General features: G+C 50.0%; 3 protein-coding genes across 3 annotated transcripts in view; 2 read left to right on the forward strand and 1 right to left on the reverse strand.

Annotated features, from left to right (window-relative positions):
- Nucleotides 1-17291, forward strand: part of LOC311427854 (olfactory receptor 14C36-like) — a gene marked incomplete at both ends in the record, with an annotated part of 273414 nt that overhangs the window by 115015 nt on the left and 141108 nt on the right. The gene's annotated exons all lie outside the window — the stretch shown is intronic.
- LOC311427934 (olfactory receptor 14C36-like) lies at nt 654-1589 on the reverse strand (the record flags this gene model as incomplete). Its single annotated transcript, XM_084539513.1, has 1 exon — nt 654-1589. The coding sequence occupies one exon, from the start codon at nt 1587-1589 to the stop codon at nt 654-656; it is 936 nt and encodes a 311-aa protein (XP_084395639.1).
- The window catches only part of LOC311427935 (olfactory receptor 14C36-like), a gene marked incomplete at both ends in the record, with an annotated part of 105548 nt that continues 102521 nt past the window's right edge, over nt 14265-17291 (forward strand). Inside the window, one exon of the mRNA XM_084539514.1 lies at nt 14265-15025. Coding sequence (XP_084395640.1) covers nt 14265-15025 — 761 coding nt within the window. The remainder of the gene's footprint in view (nt 15026-17291) is intronic.

The raw sequence follows: 17291 nt of genomic DNA on the forward strand, positions 1-17291 counted from the left end.
CATCCAGGATACTGGGTTTCCTCTGAGCAAGACCCTCCTGTAACTGTGGTGCTAGCAGGGAGGCAGCTGTGACCCAGGGCTGCACAGTGCCTGCTGCTGCCTGCAGCCACAGGGATGCCACTGCAAAGACAACAGGACTGTCACCAAGGTACAGGAGATCTGACAGCTTAACTGAATAAAAGAGCAAAGAAGAACACACTGGAAACCAAAAGAGAGCAGCAGTGTCAAGGCCACGTCCTGCTGCTGGCCATGGCCATGGCGCCAGGGAAGCAGCAGCCCCGACCCAAACTCCATGTAGCAGCTGGGCTCTTGGTCCTGAGCCCCTCCTGTGTACTGGGGCCGGTTCCCCAGCTTCAGAGGGGATGGGAAGAGATTGCTGCAGATAACAATGTAGATCTGATGTGTTTTGTTGTTGTTGTTGTTGTTGTTGTTGTTGTTTTTGTTTGTTTGTTTCTCTACATAAACTGCTTCTTTCGATAATTAGATGACTGGGTCATTGTAAATGAAAAAATAGAAATAAGAAAAACAGGTAGCAGGTTAAGGATAACATAATTTAAATCAAAACAAATAATTTGTAGAAAATATTTATAGAGAAATGTAGTAACAAAAAATTTTCCTCACAGTTCCTGAAATAATCAGGGAACTCACAAACATTATTGATTGCAAAGAAGCATGTATCCAAAGAGTTTCCTTACTGCATCCTTGAACTCCTGGTTCCTCATGCTGTAGATGAGGGGGTTCACTGATGAAGGAACAACTGAGTAGAGAAGTGACACAATAAGATCCATGGATGGGGAAGAGATGGAGGGGGGTTTCAGGTAGGCAAACATGCCAGTGCTGATAAAGAGGGAGACCACGGCCAGGTGAGGGAGGCAAGTGGAAAAGGCTTTGTGCCGGCCCTGCTCAGAGGGCATCCTCAGCACTGTCCTGAAGATTTGCACGTAGGATAACACGATGAAAACAAAACAACCAAAGGCTAAATAAACACTAAACACAAGTGGCCCAACTTCCCTGAGGTAGGCATCTGAACAGGAGAGCTTGAGGATGTGGGGGATTTCACAGAAGAACTGGTCCACAGCACTGCCTTGGCAGAGGGGCAGGGAAAATGTATTGGCCGTGTGCAGGGCAGCATTAAGAAAGCCACTGCCCCAGGCAGCTGCTGCCATCTGGGCACAAGCTCTGCTGCCCAGGAGGTTCCCGTAGTGCAGGGGCTTGCAGATGGCAACATAGCGGTCATAGGCCATGACAGTGAGAAGGGAAAACTCTGAGCCAAAGAAGAAAACAGAAAAGAGAACTTGGGCAACACATCCTTGATAGGAGATGGCCCTGGTGTTCCAGAGGGCATTGGCCATGGCTTTGGGCAGAGTGGTGGAGATGCAGCCCACGTCGAGGAGGGCGAGGTTGAGGAGGAAGAAGTACATGGGGGTGTGGAGGCGGTGGTCGCAGGCTATGGCGGTGAGAATGAGGCCGTTGCCCAGGAGGGCAGCCAGGTAGATGCCCAGGAAGAGCGCGAAGTGCAGGAGCTGCAGCTCGCGCGTGTCTGCAAATGCCAGCAGGAGGAACTCGCTCACTGAGCTGCTGTTGGGCATTTCCTATTTCTGGGCTTGGGGTCCTGCACAAGGAACAGAAAAACACTGAGTGTTTATCAGAGCTATCTTAACAGAGTTATCTTACAGGAAAATATATATATATACATTAATATCCATTTTTCTTTTTAGCCTTCATTTCTCATTTCAGAGGAAAACTCATTCCATTTTTCATTTAATCCCTCCCAAATGATTCTCCACTTCCATTCAGACTTTTGACAGGTCCTTTTCATGAGTTCTGGCTGGTGCTGCTAGAGGGTGTCACTGAGAGCACGCGACTTGCTGTGGGCAATGTGGGAGTCAGTCCTGCCCTAAGCAAGTGGTAAAGATAATATGATGATTTTTCTTTTGTCTCTTTTGTTCTAGCAGCCCCACTGTATTCACAGTAAATCCTTGTGTGTCATCAACGTGGTGATGGCTTCAGTGCAGTGTCCTTGAGAGAGCACATCAAGTCTGTGTGTTAGTCCTAGTGTCAACTGCCCTGTGCTGGTGTCTCTTTGACCTACTGGACAATTGCACTCTTATGTTTGCCTGAAACAAACCAGGATACTGCTGAGAGCAGAGACATCGAGGCTCAAAGTGCCCAACTCCAGACCCCTAAACCACAGAATCACAGAATCACAGAATTTTCTAGGTTGGAAGAGACCTCAAGGTCATCGAGTCCAACCTCCAACCTAACGCTAACAGCCCTCCACTAAACCATATCCCTAAGCTCTACATCTAAACGTCTTTTGAAGACTTCCAGGGATGGTGACTCCACCACTTCCCTGGGCAGCCTGTTCCAGTGCCTCACAACCCTTTCAGTGAAGAAGTTCTTCCTAACATCTAGCCTAAAACTCCCCTGGCTCAACTTAAACCCATTCCCCCTCGTCCTGTCACCAGGCACGTGGGAGAACAGGCCAACCCCCACCTCGCTACAGCCTCCCTTGAGGTACCTAAAAAGTACCTCAACTAAACCAGTCCCCGTACTCCCTTTCCTCCAAGCACACTGAGGACTAACTCCATGGGCATCTAAACCCCCATCCCCAGCCAGCCTGGGAACAAGACCAGCAGCAGCATGGCCAGCTGGAGAAGCCAGGAGGAATGCCAGCGTGCTGCTGCCAGGGGAGGCAAGGCCAGGGAGGGACAGACGGACACTCAGCAGACCCTCCTGTGCTGCAGCTCTGCCTGCAGAAGAGTCAGTTCATGCTCATTGCAGGCAATCGGTAGTCATCTCAAATTGGCTGAGACCTCCCAAAGACAGAGCACTGGGCATTGGAGGGTTCACAGCTCCTAAAGATCAGCTAGGATAAAACCTGAGAGGACCACAATGATGATGTTGGTGTAGTTTCTGGGCTGAGGTGTGGGAAGGGACTTTATGAAGTTCATTGATTCAATATTGATCTCTCACTGCAATGTTCTAGGAGTCTCAGTCTGCAGTACAAACCTGACCACCTATTACCATGAAACCAGCCTCCACCCTACCACAGGTATCTGCAAGCACAGGCTACAGGAAAAGTCTTGCCTTTCAGGTAGCCCCTGCCTTGGTCTTATTGTTGAAAACTCCAATCATAAATGCCATTCTCTAAAGCGTTTTCTACTCGTTTCTGGAGAAACAAAGAGACCCATCCTGACAGATGCTATCAGTAATCAGATGTGCCAGCCGTACAAGACCCCTCTGGCAACCCCACCTGCAGTGCCCTGCTGCCAGAGCCTCACGGTTTCAGGAGCCTGCAGATGTGTCCTGCCACACGCTGCCCTCTGTTGTTGCACTCCTCAGTGCCTCCAAGCCCTCTCTCCTCTCCTCTCTGTGTGCCAGCTGCGGTCAGAGCCCCCAGCCCTGCTGCGCTGTGCAGAGGAGCTGCTCCTGGGCACAGCTGTCTCTCTGCACCACGGCCCTCTTGCCACGAGCTCTCTCTGTCCCATGAGCCCGGGCCAGCTCAGCAGCACAGCACCAGACCAAGGCACTGCAATCGCCCCTCTGGCGGCTTTGCTGATGAGCCCATGAACCTCAGGCACTCAGAGACAATTGAAGACATCTCTCCAGAAGTCCAAGTCAGAGGCAAGTTTCCTGCAGTGTCCCCCTGAGGGCCAGCACTGACACAGCCTCCCTTGGAGCTCGTTAGAGCAGAACCCTGGAGGCAGTGAGGACAAGGAGACAAAGGCAATGTGAAGGTGACACTAATGTATAGGAAAACTGGATGTGTTTCACCAGCACAAGGGTCAGGCCTTGACCCATGTTCCCTAGGAAGGAGATCCTTTCTCTTCCCAAATTGCTCATGGCTCTTTGTGAAGCAGTAGGAGATGGGGATGTGCATGGCCAAGTGCAGGAGAATGGTATGACGCCTGCCTGGTTCATGGTTGGGGGCGAGGAGGCAATGAGGCCCTGGTGCTTTAACAATCAGCTGTCTGCTCATGGGCCTCAGTGGCAGAGACAACAACCTAGCCATGGGCACAAAGACCTGGGTCCTGCTGGGACTCTGTCTTGTCACAGCCCTTAATCCTTTCCACAGCAGCCTTTCCTAAGGACTCTCACAGCTGCACCTCTTTCCCTGCTGGCTGCAGTCCCTTCTGTTGGTGGTCTCTTATAGATCTCAGCTGAGTCTGATAACTCAGATCTTCTTGATGGCCATGCTCCTCTCCTCCTGGCCACTACTCACTCAGTAGGGTCCCAGCCTGCCCTGATGTGTGGGGTTACTCTTTCTCCGGTGCGGGACTGGGCTCTTCTCCTTGTAAATGCCAAGAGGTTTCTGTAGGCAAAATCCTGTATTTTCTCCTTGTTCACCCACATTGATGCTCCATTCTGTTAACAGCTATTGTCTGCAGGCAAACAGTTCTACCTTCATGTGATTGTCCTGTCTCTGACAAGATCGCAGCATCGGGAGCTGTAAGAAAGTTTGGATAATACAGAAGTAACCAGCTGAATGGAATTGCAGCACAGAGTCACAGAAGGGTAGGGGATGGAAGGCTGCCAGGTCCTATCACTGGCCACCACTAAGAAGATTTTGGCACCATTCTCTTTACATTGTCCCCTCAGGTATTTGTAGAGGTTGATAAGATCCCTTCTCAATCTCCTCTTCTCTGGGCTAAACAGGCCCAGCGTGTTTAGTCTTTCCTCAGAGGACAGATGCTCAAATCCCTTAATCACCTTCCTGGCTCTATGCTGGACCCTCTCTAGACATTCTATGCCCCTCCTGTACTGGGGAGCCCCTTACTGCCCACACTATTCCAGGTGTGGCCTCACCAGATCTGCGTAAAGGGGGAGGATCACCTCTCTCAACCTGCTGTCCACACTCCTCTTGATTCAGGCTAGGAACCAATTGGATGGGATTGAGATGCTCCAATCCTTTAATCACCTTCCTTTGGCCCTTCTAATTTAGACCTGCACAACCCCATAACATTCAGGACACAGCTCCAGAGAAACTGAGAGCATGCATGAGAAGGAAGCACAGAAAAGGTGCAACCAGGCATCCTTCCATCGCCTACCATTCTGTGACTCTGTGCTGCAATTCAATGCAGCTGGTTACTCCTGTATTATCCAAACTTTCCTGCAGCTCCAGATGCTGCTGTCTTGTCAGAGAGCGCACAATCACACAAAGGTTGAACTGTCTGCCTGCACACGTGAACATCTGACATGATGTCGACGTAGAGCTTGGTACCGTGGCTTAGTGATGGACTTGTCAGTACTGAGGTAAAGTTCCATGACCGGGGTTACAGGTCCTCACCCTTCTATGTTCCCTCTAAACTCTTTTTCATTCCTGATGGCCTCATCCTTAACAGTCTGATGGTATCATCAACCATGGAGCTTGCCAACCCCCATGGCTACACCCCCACATGTCCCCCTTCTTTATGTAAACCATCTTCTTGACACAAATATTACTCCATATATCAGACACCCCAATGGGACTAGCTCAGAGGCTATGTGCATCCTCGGCATAGACTGCTTCAGGAGAGGGAACTGCAAACTTCCAAAAGGGCACCACCGGTGGGGCTTTGGCAGAGCTGTCTTGGAGACAAAGGACATGAACCAGTTGTCTACCTTGTTTGGCCTTCCACAGAATCCTTCTGTTGGGGGTTTGCTGAGGGCTGAAGAACAGCAGGTGTCAATGGCTACCATATTGGCACACCTGAGGCAGCATCGCGGTAACCGAGACTCCCTGATTGCCATCCATGAGCTGGGTCATCGACTGGAGAGCCAAGGTGTAGATGTAGAGCTTGGGAGCATGGTTTAGTGATGGACTTGTCAGCACTAAGGCAAAGTTGCCTGACCTGGGTGACACGTCCCAGAGCAGTGTCAGGCACAATGCAATTCTTTTTGCCTTCTGCATCTATAGCACAGGAAGCAGGACTTTGCCCTACTCCATTGAATGGGCAGGTGTTTTCACTTTACTCAGTTTAGGTTTCCGTGGCTGGAAGGGGCAATTTCCCAAAAGAGGCCACGCTCATGGGTACAGCTACAGCCACTTGAAGAGGTATTTTCTTTAGTTTTCATCCCTAGTTTGCCACAGAAGACCCAAGAGAACCATGGCTGTCCAGGTTCTTGAATTGTCTACTGCAATTCAAGCTGAATTTCTCAGATTCCAAATGCTCATTTCAACTTTTATTTTATTTTATTTTATTTTATTTTATTTTATTTTATTTTATTTTATTTTATTTTATTTTATTTTATTTTATTTTATATTTTATTTTCTCCCAAGGAACCCCTGACATGTCTTAGAAAGGGTTTCATGTGCTGGGCTGGGCTGCACTTACAGGGACAAAGACCACTGCTGGCAGTGGAGGTGTCAGACCTCCAGTCTCTGCTTTTCCTCCTGATAAAGGTCTCCAAAGAAGTCACCCTGGATGAATAGCAATAGGAGAATGATGCTCCAAACTGAAATGCAACAACATTCAGCCTTTGAAATAAGAAAATATTTTTATTCTGTGCTTTGTGAAATCTTTTCCCTTAACTACGTCATGTAAACTCTGCAATTAGCTGCACAAGGCATGAAACCTTAAAGAAAACTATGGAGGAGATGTTAGGAATTTCTTCATTTTAATGAGTTCCATGGTGTATTGTGGTGCTGAGTCTATGAAGCTCAGTTACTGAGAGGAGAATGATGCAACTGCTAGAGAAAGTAAAGTCAGAAGGACAAGTTGAAGTGACTTGGAGTATTAATGGGCCCCACTGAGGGCTGTTACTAACAAAGCCTCCCCAGGGCCTTGTTAGGGCAGATAATTGGAGGCCATGGTTACAGACAGGCAAAGCACTGTGCTGAGAAAAGTCTTGGCTGGCTTTAGTGAAGCAAAAGAGCCAAGGCCTGACCCCTGGAACTGGGAAAGGAGATCCTGCACCCCCTAGTCCAGCTCAAGGCTCTTGCTGGGGTCTGTGGGATATGGTGGGCAGTGTGATGCCATGAGAAGAACACTGGTATGACATCTTCAAGGAGCTTCACAATGTTGCAAGGAATCTATGGGGCCTCATCAGAATGAATATAACATATCTCCTCCTAAGCTCTAGCCAAGGGGACAGAAACCTCAGGGCTGTTGGGCCTGCCATTTTTACCAGCACCCTCTGCCTTCTCCTCTGCAGACTCTATCACATTCTGACTTATTTCCTTGAAGTCTGCAGACACCCATCTCTGTCCACAACCTTCCTCTCATCCTTTGTTTCACCCATGTCTCGTCAGTCCTCACCAGCTGTTCCTTGAAACACAAAGTCAGGGTCTGATCAGAGGGTGACTTCTGGCACCACAGTGAGACACTTTGAGGGACATTTCTTATTCTATCGTGCTAATGTATAACTTCCAAGGTATACACCAAAGAATTTTTTTCTCTCCTGCTCTTTCCTACTACCAAAGGAAGCTCCATCAGGGTGGAAATCACTCCTGAAGTAGGCATCCCAACCCAGCAGGCTCCTTGCAGCCTATCAGCCAACCAGACACAAGTCACCTCAGCAGCATCTTCCAAGCCAGGGGCCTGCTGCTGGCCTTGCAGCTTCTTGTGGAGACCCAGCCAAGCCTTGTGCCTGTTGCTGCCCACTCATGGACTCAAGCAGAAGGGACAGGACAACCCATCTGGGGGCCTTCTTTCTGCCTGGGTCCTCCTGGCTCTGGAGGCAGAGGGGATCCCCCAGTCAGCATGCCAAGCAGGTGCCTTGTGCTGGCCTAGCAGGGCCACTGCCAGATGTCAGCCTAAAAGTGCAGATCCCAGGGAGAAGTCAAGGCTGACCTGACACCTCCAGACACAAGTGACCTCACAGTCCCTTTCTGTGACATGTTCCTGCTTCTGCCCTATCAAGTGCAGAGACAGAAGTGACCTCACAGTCACATTCCTTCTGCTGGGTCAGGACATCCTGACGTAGGGCTGACCTCTCTCTAGTCCTTTAAGGACTTGGGCTCACCATTCTAGGTTAGAGGAAAAAACACAGGTTTAATGGGAACCTTTGGTGTTCTTCTGTGCATATCAGGTCTGTCATAAGTATATGGGCAAACCCTGTGGTTTAGGGAATTTTAAGGCCTGCCAACAACTTCTCTAGGGCTAAATAGTGCATTTTAATGTTAGTGTTTAGGGTAGGGATTGGGGTAAGCAGGAGTGTAAAGGTAAGGGAATGGTAAGGGAAAGGGGCTATGGGCTGTGTTTTTCTTCAATGCATACTTTGAGTAGTGGAATCCTCTCAGAGAGGTCGAGTAGTGTTTAGTATTTAGTAGCATTTAGTTTTACTGATTAAAATTACTGGTTCAAATAAGGTGATGGCAATACATGACTGTTTTAAATCAGTGTTAGTGTAGCATCTAGCATCTACAGTCTCTTGTCTAAGCTGCTCCAGACTGTGCCATATTTTATTGGGATCAGCTTTCTGATGACATTTAACATCTCAGTGTATCTGTCTCATCTCTGTTGGCTACCCCATTCCTGAGAAGGAAGTAGCATTGTAGTCAGGAGGGAAAAGGACATATGGGTCTTTAGGAGCATCCTGCACAATGTGCCCATCAGCTTTGCACCTCCACAAAATCATGCTTCCTACCTACAATTTCTGTTTCCCAAGTGGCTTCTATGGAGCCAGGGTTCCTTTTCCCAGGCCCTCTCACATGTTTCAGTTTTGGGTGTGCAGGGATGGGATAAGGAAAGTTAAGGCACAGATGGAATTGATCTTCTCAAGGGATGCAAGGAATAATAGGAAGGGATTCTTCAGATTCACTGCTCATAAAAAAAAGGCCAAGGAGAGTGTACGCCTTGTGATGGATGAGAATGACAGACATGGAGAAGGCTGAGGGACTCAACAACATTGTTGCCTCAGTCTTCTCTGCAAGTCAGGCTTCCCAAGTCTTTCATTTCCCTGAACCCACGGATGGAGGCTGGGGGTGCAAAGTCCCACCCACTCTAAGTGAAGAGCATGTTTGAGACCACCTGAAGAAACTCAACAAGTACAAGTCTATGGGGCTTGATGACATGCATCCCAGGGTCCTGAGGGAACTGGCTGATGTAGTTGCCAAGCATCTCCCCATCATATTTGAAGAGTCCTGTCAGTCGGGTGAAGTCCCTGCTGACCGGAAAAAGGAAAACATCACTCCCATTTTTAAAAAGGGTAGAAATGAGAAGCCGTGGAACTATTGAATGCTGAGCCTCACCTCTGTGTCTGGCAAGATCATGGAAAAGATCCTCCTGGAATCGATGTCAAGGCACATGCAAGACAAAGAGGTGATCTCAGACACCCAGCATGGCTTCACCAAAGGATAAATCTTGCCTGACCAATTTGGTGGCTTTCTACAATGGAGTGACCACATCAGACAACAAGGGAAGACCGACCAATGTCATCTACTTGGACTTCTGTAAGACCATTGCCATGGTCCCACATGACATCCTGATCTCCAAATTAGAGAGATATGCATTTGATGGGTGAACCATTCAGTGGGTAAGGAGTTGGCCTGAAGGTCACGTGCAGGGAGTGGTGCTCAATGGCTCTATGTCCAAGTGGAGGCTGGTGATGAGTCTTGTACCTCAGGGGTCTGTCCTCAGACCCGTATTGTTTAATATTATTACTGATGACATAGACAGTGGGGTCGAGTGCACCCTCAGCAAGTGTGCAGATGACACCAAGCTGAGAGGTGTAGCTGATGCAACAGAGGAAGGGATTCCTGTCCAAAGGGCTCTGGGCAACCTGTTCTCATGGGGGGCATCCCTGCTTATGGCCAGAGGGCTGGCAATAGGTGATCTTTAAAGTCCCTTGCCATTCTCTGATTCTATGGTCTCACTAGCTATACCTCAAGCATGACTCCCATCCCATCAGCCTTCCTGTGGTCTCTCACCTGACCACAACAGAAGATGCCTCACCATCATCTTCAATGCCTTGAGCATGCTTCTGCCCTTTATGGTCCCTATCTGTGCTACATTCCTCCTGCTGGTCTGTCAGATCCAGAGACAGAAGTAGCCTCCCAGCCTCCTTCAACAGCCATGTGCCTCCTGCAGGCCCAGCACATCCTGAGGCACACCTGATCCCATCCCAGCATTCCCAGCCAGCTCCTCCTTGTGGTCTCTGATCTGATCACATACCTGTCACCTCACATGCCTCTTCCAATGCCATGGGACTGCTGCAGGACCTCGCAGTCCCTGCCCTGCCCCAAGGGGACAAACAGCTGAAGTTACGGGTAGAAGTGGGGTTGAAGCTGAGATGTGTTGTGTGCATGGTGGAGAGTTTTGGTAATTAGGTGTTCAGATTAACATTTAAGGATTAGAGGTCACCTTCTAGGGTTATGGGAATGGTAGGGCTTTAAGGGAAGGATCAGTGTTCTTCTCAAGATGCCTGCTCAATTTATAGGGGAAGATCAAGCTTTGGAGATTGGAGATTTGTTTAGTTCTTGATTGGGGACTAGGGTGAAGGCTGGCGTTATAGTCCTTGGTTAGGCTTAATCATCCTTTTGCTCAGCCTTCTAGTAGAAGATGGGTTTGACATCTGCCTTTTCTAAGTCTTGAGGAATTACTTTAATCAATTTGTCCTTTCCAAGGTCTTTGAGACAGGTCTTATGATGATGTCAGCAGCTGTACCAGCACCTCTCTCATTCTTCCAAAACCAACTCTAAGCAACCTGAGGACTGGCCAAGGGGATGGTGAAATTTTGGGAAAGGGCTTGGTTAAAATCTCTGAGGAGAGCCTTCATGAGTTTCACATGGTCAATGATGGCAGTATCATAGACAATCATAGAAACATGGGATCATAGAATCATAGAATGGTTTGGCTTGGAGGGGACCTAAAGATCTTCTTGTTCCACGCCCCCTGCTGTGGGCAGGGACACTTCGCACTAGACCGGGTTCCTCAAAACTCATTCCAACCTGTCCTTGAACACTTCCAGGGATGGGACGTTCACAGCTTTTCCAGAAAACCTGTTCCAATGCCTCATCATCCTCAGAGGAAAGAATTTCTTCCATATATCTAATTTAAACCTGCCCTCTTCTAGTTTAAAGTCATTACTTCTTGTCCTATCACTACACCCTCAGACAAAGACTGTCTCCCCAGCTTTCCTGTAGGTCCTCTCTAAGCACTGGTAGGTTGCTCTAAGGTTTCTCCGGTGCTGAGTAGTAACAGTTCTCTCAGCATGCCTTCATAGCAGAAGTGCTCCAGCCTGTTGGTCATCTTTGTGGTCCTCCTCTGGACCTCTTCAAATAATTCCATGTACTCAAACTGTCGCGTTAAACCACAGAAGTCTTTTTGGCACCCAGTGTGAGGCACAAAGTGTTGAGATAATGACAGATCTTACCACAGAGTGCTAAAGTTAAATTGTTATAAGCATTAGACCAGTTTAATAGTTGCTGATCACAAGGTCGACATTTTGGATCTCAGGTCTGTTGGGCTTGTTTTCAGAAATGTGTTGTATAGCACATTACTTACTACACGTGTTCCCGTTGTGCTCTTTATCATTTCTGGGTCTGGTTTAAAGTTATTTTGCTATGTTGTGTAGCACTGGCTTATGAGTCAGGAAAATTACTGGTCATGTGACAAATCTGTTCTTTGTACTGAGCATTGCCATCACCTCCATACCTCAGGAACCATCACTCAGAAACTATTAAGAATTACACTCGACTTTTTTGCTTTAGGGAGCCAATCTAGGGGGAGAAAAGGGAGGGACACTTCTCCACTTCTTCACTATCTCCTTCACTTCCCCTTCTCCTCCAGGCTAATTACAACAGCTCTACAAAGCTTAGAATATCCATGGGATGGTCCTATTGTGATGTCTCCTGAATGTGTTTCAACTGTTGTTTAAGGATAAGCAACTCTTGAAGAATGCCCTCCAGAGACCTGCCCCAAGGCCGGAGAGTTAGGAGTGGCAGGGAGCATGGGAGGATCTGGGCAGGCACCTAGAGCAGTGGGCATCTCCAGTGCTTTGGAACTTCCCCCCTGAGCACGTGCAGAATCCTTAAAAACTGCAGAAGTGCTTGAAAAGGAGGGGTTATCACCTTGGCAATTCCAAAGGGAATTCCAAAGGAAGCCTCACTCAGTGTCACTACAACCCCTGTGATGGGCCCTGAAGCTACTCCAACACCTCTGACATGTCCTGCAGCCACTCCAGCCCCTGTGACAGACCCCAGGTCTAGTCTGGGGCCTAGACCAGACCCCCCAGGTCTGCTCTTGCTAGGCCAGAGCACCAACCTTTGCCAGATTCCACTGCTTCTACATGCAGGAGAAAACAGTGGGTGTGAAAATCAGGCTCCTGAGAATGGAAAAGAACTACTGCCCAGAAAAGAAAGGAGGGAGAAGAATGTTGATCTATGAAACCTTGACATAGACTTCCCCACGAGAGGGTACTTCCAAGATCCAAAAGGGTACAGCTGGAGTTTCGGGATAGCTGCCTTCAAGAGAGAGGATTTTAAAGAGCTGTCTACCTTGCCCAGTCCCTGGGAGGACCCTTCCATTTGTGGACTTGTTGAAGGTCAAAGAAGGTGTAGATGGTTACCAGAATGTTCTACCAGTTGGGGACAGGCTGGACATCAGTCAGTAATGATCAATTGCACTGTGCATAGCTTGCTGTGTACATAACAATAATAGTACTAAAAATAAGTGCTATTATAATTCTTTCTCTACCATTTCAGTCCTTTCAACTGCCCTGACCTCAACCGATAAGCATGTGGGGGGGTTGGTGTGAGCTAACAGCTGTGTGGTGCTGAGCTGCCCGCCAGGTTAAAGCACATCATGTTTGACAACCACAGTCCAACAGCACAAATCACACTTCTAAAAATCTTGTGTTCAGAGAGGAGCAGTAGATGATCAGTTCAGTCTGCCTCAGCGAGCACACCCCAGCAGAGACCCTGCTGCTCTTGGGGAGCTGTCAGCCCTGAGGCCTTGGGGACAGCTCGAGGGAGCCCAGGAGCACAGAGCAAGAAATGCCATGGTCGGGTGCTGTGCTGCTGAGCTGGGCCGGGCTCCTGGGCCCAAGAGGAGCTCCTGGCAAGCACTGCAGAGAGACAGCTGTGCCCAGGAGCAGCTCCTCTGCACAGCGCAGCAGGGCTGGGGGCTCTGACCGCAGCTGGCACACAGAGAGGAGAGAAGGAGAGAGGGTTTGGAGGCACTGAGGAGCGCAACAACAGAGGGCAGCGTGTGGCAGGACACATCTGCAGGCTCTTGACACCATGAGGCTCTGGCAGCAAGGCAATGCAGGTGGGGTTGCCAGAGGGGTCTTCTGCAGCTGGCACATCTGATGGCTGATAGCATCTGGCAGGGTGGCTTTTACTCTACATTTAATGTGGACTAGAAGATGCTGTAGGGAATGGCATTTATAAAAGGATTTTTTCCAGAGGAAGACTGAGGCTTGGATTATCTGAAGAGGAAGGCTTTTTTAGTTTCTGTGCGTTCAGAGACTTGCGGTGGCGGGGAACCTGAGTGAGTCTCAGCACACAGCTTGTGGAATGGGGTCTATTGGCCTTGGACAGGGAAGAGATTTGGGGAGAGAGAAACAAGTTCCCAGCCAGGACATGGGCAGGCAGCAGTGTCTATGTTCCTTAGGCACTGGAACAGGTACCACATAGAAGTGGTGACAGCGCTGAGGCTGTCCGAATTCAAGAAATATTTGGGCAAACCCCTCAGATATAGGCAAGTTTTGGGGTTTTCATGTATAGATTCAGGGGTGGGATTTGAATATCCTTGTGGGCCCCTTCCAACCTGGGATAATCTATGACACCATGTCTCTATGAACCTCTGAGTGCAATACTTCTGTAGCTCAATAAATGCCAGCACAGGCCAAATGAGCCTAAGCATGGCTCAAAATTGTCTCTAAATGAAACTCTGAAGGGACTCTTTCATCTGAGGCTCCACAAGTTTTCATTTGAAATGCCCAGGATTTATGCCTTAGAAAACAGGGTCGGGTAGGCAGTTAAACAGAAAATACAAAAATAAATCCCCGCAGCCCTGCTCTGCAGATGGGTGAATTGAGAGCAACAAAATTGAAAAGCTCTTTATTATCAGCTGATTGAATCTGAGAATACCCCATCTTCCTCTTTACCTCTGGTTGTGGGGCAGGACTGACTCCTTGCCCAGAGCAGGGTCCCTTGCTCCCAGGGACACCCTCAGGCAGCATCAAGAAGAGCATATGAAAGGGAGCTGGTAAATGCCTGACTGAAAGGGTTTTCAGGGCAGTTATGTGAGAAATGTAAGAACTTTATCTCAGGTATGTCTTCTTATTTATTAAAGCTTTTTTCATCCTTGGCAGTAACCCATGGCCAGAACCACCAAATGTCCAACATCAGCTCAGTGAGTGAGTTCCTCCTGCTGGCATTCGCAGACACGCGCGAGCTGCAGCTCCTGCACTTCGCGCTCTTCCTGGGCATCTACCTGGCTGCCCTCCTGGGCAACAGCCTCATCCTCAGTGCCGTAGCCTGCGACCATCGCCTCCACACCCCCATGTACTTCTTCCTCCTCAACCTCGCCCTCCTGGACCTGGGCTGCATCTCCACCACTCTGCCCAAAGCCATGGCCAATGCCCTCTGGGACACCAGGGACATCTCCTATCAAGGCTGTGCTGCACAGGTCTTTTTGTTTGTCTTCTTGATTGCATCAGAATTTTATCTTCTCACCATCATGGCCTATGACCGCTATGTTGCCATCTGCAAGCCCCTGCACTACGGGAGCCTCCTGGGCAGCAGAGCTTGTGCCCAGATGGCAGCAGCTGCCTGGGGCAGTGGCTTTCTCAATGCTGTCCTGCACACGGCCAACACATTTTCCCTGCCCCTCTGCCACGGCAATGCTGTGGACCAGTTCTTCTGTGAAATCCCCCACATCCTCAAGCTCTCCTGCTCACATGCCTACCTCAGGGAAGTTGGGGCACTTGTGTTTAGTGTTTCTTTAGTCCTTGGTTGCTTTGTTTTCATTGTGCTGTCCTATGTGCAGATCTTCAGGGCAGTGCTGAGGATGCCCTCTGAGCAGGGCCGGCACAAAGCCTTTTCCACGTGCCTCCCGCACCTGGCTGTGGTCTCCCTCTTTGTCAGCACTGGCACGTCTGCCTCCCTGAGGCACCCTTCAGACTCATTCCCATCCCTGGACCTGGTGATGTCATTTTTATACTCAGTGGTGCCTCCAGCAGCGAACCCACTCATCTACAGCATGAGGAACCAGGAATTGAAGGATGTTATAAACAAACAATTTAAACATTTGTTAAAGCATCACTAAACTTCTCATCAATTTATCCATTCTTCTAGCATATCCAAAAAGAGTTGAGATAATCTTTCTTTTCTAATATACTTTAGAACTAGTTTAGCAAACACATGATAACATTTTGAGTTAAATATTGATCTTAGCAGCCTGCCTGTTTATTATTTTAATTACTTTGATCAGTTAATCTAATTTACCTATAGAACTAGGCTTCCTCAGTAGATATAGACAATAAAAATTGCATGAGAACCTCTCTGGTCTGAGCTGACATCTCTTCCCATCTCCTCTGGAGCTGGGGGAGAAGCCCCAGCACGCAGGAGGGGCTCAGGATCAAGAGCCCAGCTGCCACATGCAGGAGCAGCCCTGGTGGCCCTTGGAGCTTCCCCTCACTTCCCGCTGGGCTCTGCCTCTCTGCTGCCTTCGGGTCGGGGCTGCTGCTTCCCTGGAGCCATGGCCATGGCCTGCAGCATGATGTGGCCTTTTCACTGCTGCTGTCTTTTGGCTTCCACATTGTTCCCTTGTGTTCTCCCACTGAGATCTCATGCATCTTGCTGACAGTCTTATTGTCTGTAAAGGGGCATCTCTTTCTTTGCACAGCTCTTCCAAAGTTGGTAGAAGGAATATACCCAAGGAACTGCTGCATGAACGGGTCTCTTGCTTTTTGGGGCTTCACCATGGATCAGAATTTCAGAGTGTTCAGTGTAGTGCTGCACTGGCAGCTCCCTTCTTGGCTGGCCATGGCTTAGCAAACAATAACTGGCCTTGACTGGCCTGGGACTGTGCTTAGTCTGATGGCAAATGGCATCCTGGAGAGGAATGTGGAGCTGCTCTGTGGCTGGGCCAGGCCTCTTGTGCTGGCCTGGGGAGCGGGGCTGGCCCTGCGGGGCACAGGCACTGTGTGCTGGGGATCTGCCAGGCAAGAGAGCAGGGCTCCTGCAGCTTCACAGACCTCCATCTCCTGACCTGGCGCTGGTCCCAGCACGGGGGCTTCTGGGGAGGCCCAGAGCTGCCTTTGTGCCAGCAGCTACGGTGCCTTGCAAGGGGCTGGGGCTGTGGTGGCCGTGCCCTGAGCCCTGCAGCAGCCAGTGGTGGGCACTGCCCTGGGGCCAGCACAGCCTGGGCTGCTGGGCTGGGGAGAGGGCAGGAAGGTGGGGAGAGGTGGGCAGGGGCTGGGCTGGGCTGGGCAGTGCCTGGCAGAGGGCAACAGCAGCGTCAGGGAGCAGTGGCAGCATGCAGTGGATGGGTCCCTGCAGGGCTTGGTGCTGCAGAGCCAGGGCTGTGCCAAGGGAGGCCAGAGCTGCAGGGGCAGGGGAGAGGAGGCCGCTCTGGGCCCTTGCTGGCCTGGGCAGAGCAGGAAGGGGGCCCAGGGCATTTATCCCCTCCTCACAGCCTGCCAGCACATCTGCTGAGGGCCAGAGCGGCTGCTGCAGGGGCAGGGAGCTCAGCATGGCCCTTGCAGCCCCCTGCCCTGGGTCTGCCTTTGCCCTTGGCCTCAGCCCTGGCCTTGGCTCTGCTGGCAGGAGCTCTCTTGACATGTGCTTCCTGGGCTCCCCTTGCCTGCACACAGCTGCTGCCCACTCAGGCCACTGTCACAAACGTGTCTTCACCAGCAGCACCACCCCTTGGGCTGCTTCTGCTGGCCTCCCCCAACCCACTGCCTTGACTCCTTGTCTCTGCTCGGCCCCACCTCTGAGGGCTGCTTCTCCTAGTGTTCCTGGACAATCGGGTTTACTGGACTGTGTATATTTAAAGGCCTGGCACATCAGACCCACAAATGTTTTGGGCTCTACTGCACACCGGTGCACAGAGTACCCTAATGCCATCAAGCTAGAAAGAGGTAGAACCCACCTGTATTTCTGGAGAGACAAGGGGATCCCATTAACTGTACTGGAGGCTGAAGTGAGTCGAACTGGGAAGAAATGGCAAAAGCACCCCATTGGGATTGGCCCGGAGGCTATGTGCATCCTCGGCATAGACTGCTTCAGGAGAGGGAATTCAGAGTTCCAAGAGGGCACCACGGGTGCGGCTTTGGCAGAGCTGCCTTGGAGACAAAGGACATGAACCAGTTGTCTACCTTGCTTGGCCTTCCACAGAATCCTTCTGTTTGGGGTT

Source organism: Aythya ferina (genome assembly GCF_964211825.1).
Source record: "Aythya ferina genome assembly, contig: HAP1_SCAFFOLD_29, whole genome shotgun sequence".
Lineage (NCBI taxonomy): Eukaryota > Metazoa > Chordata > Aves > Anseriformes > Anatidae > Aythya > Aythya ferina.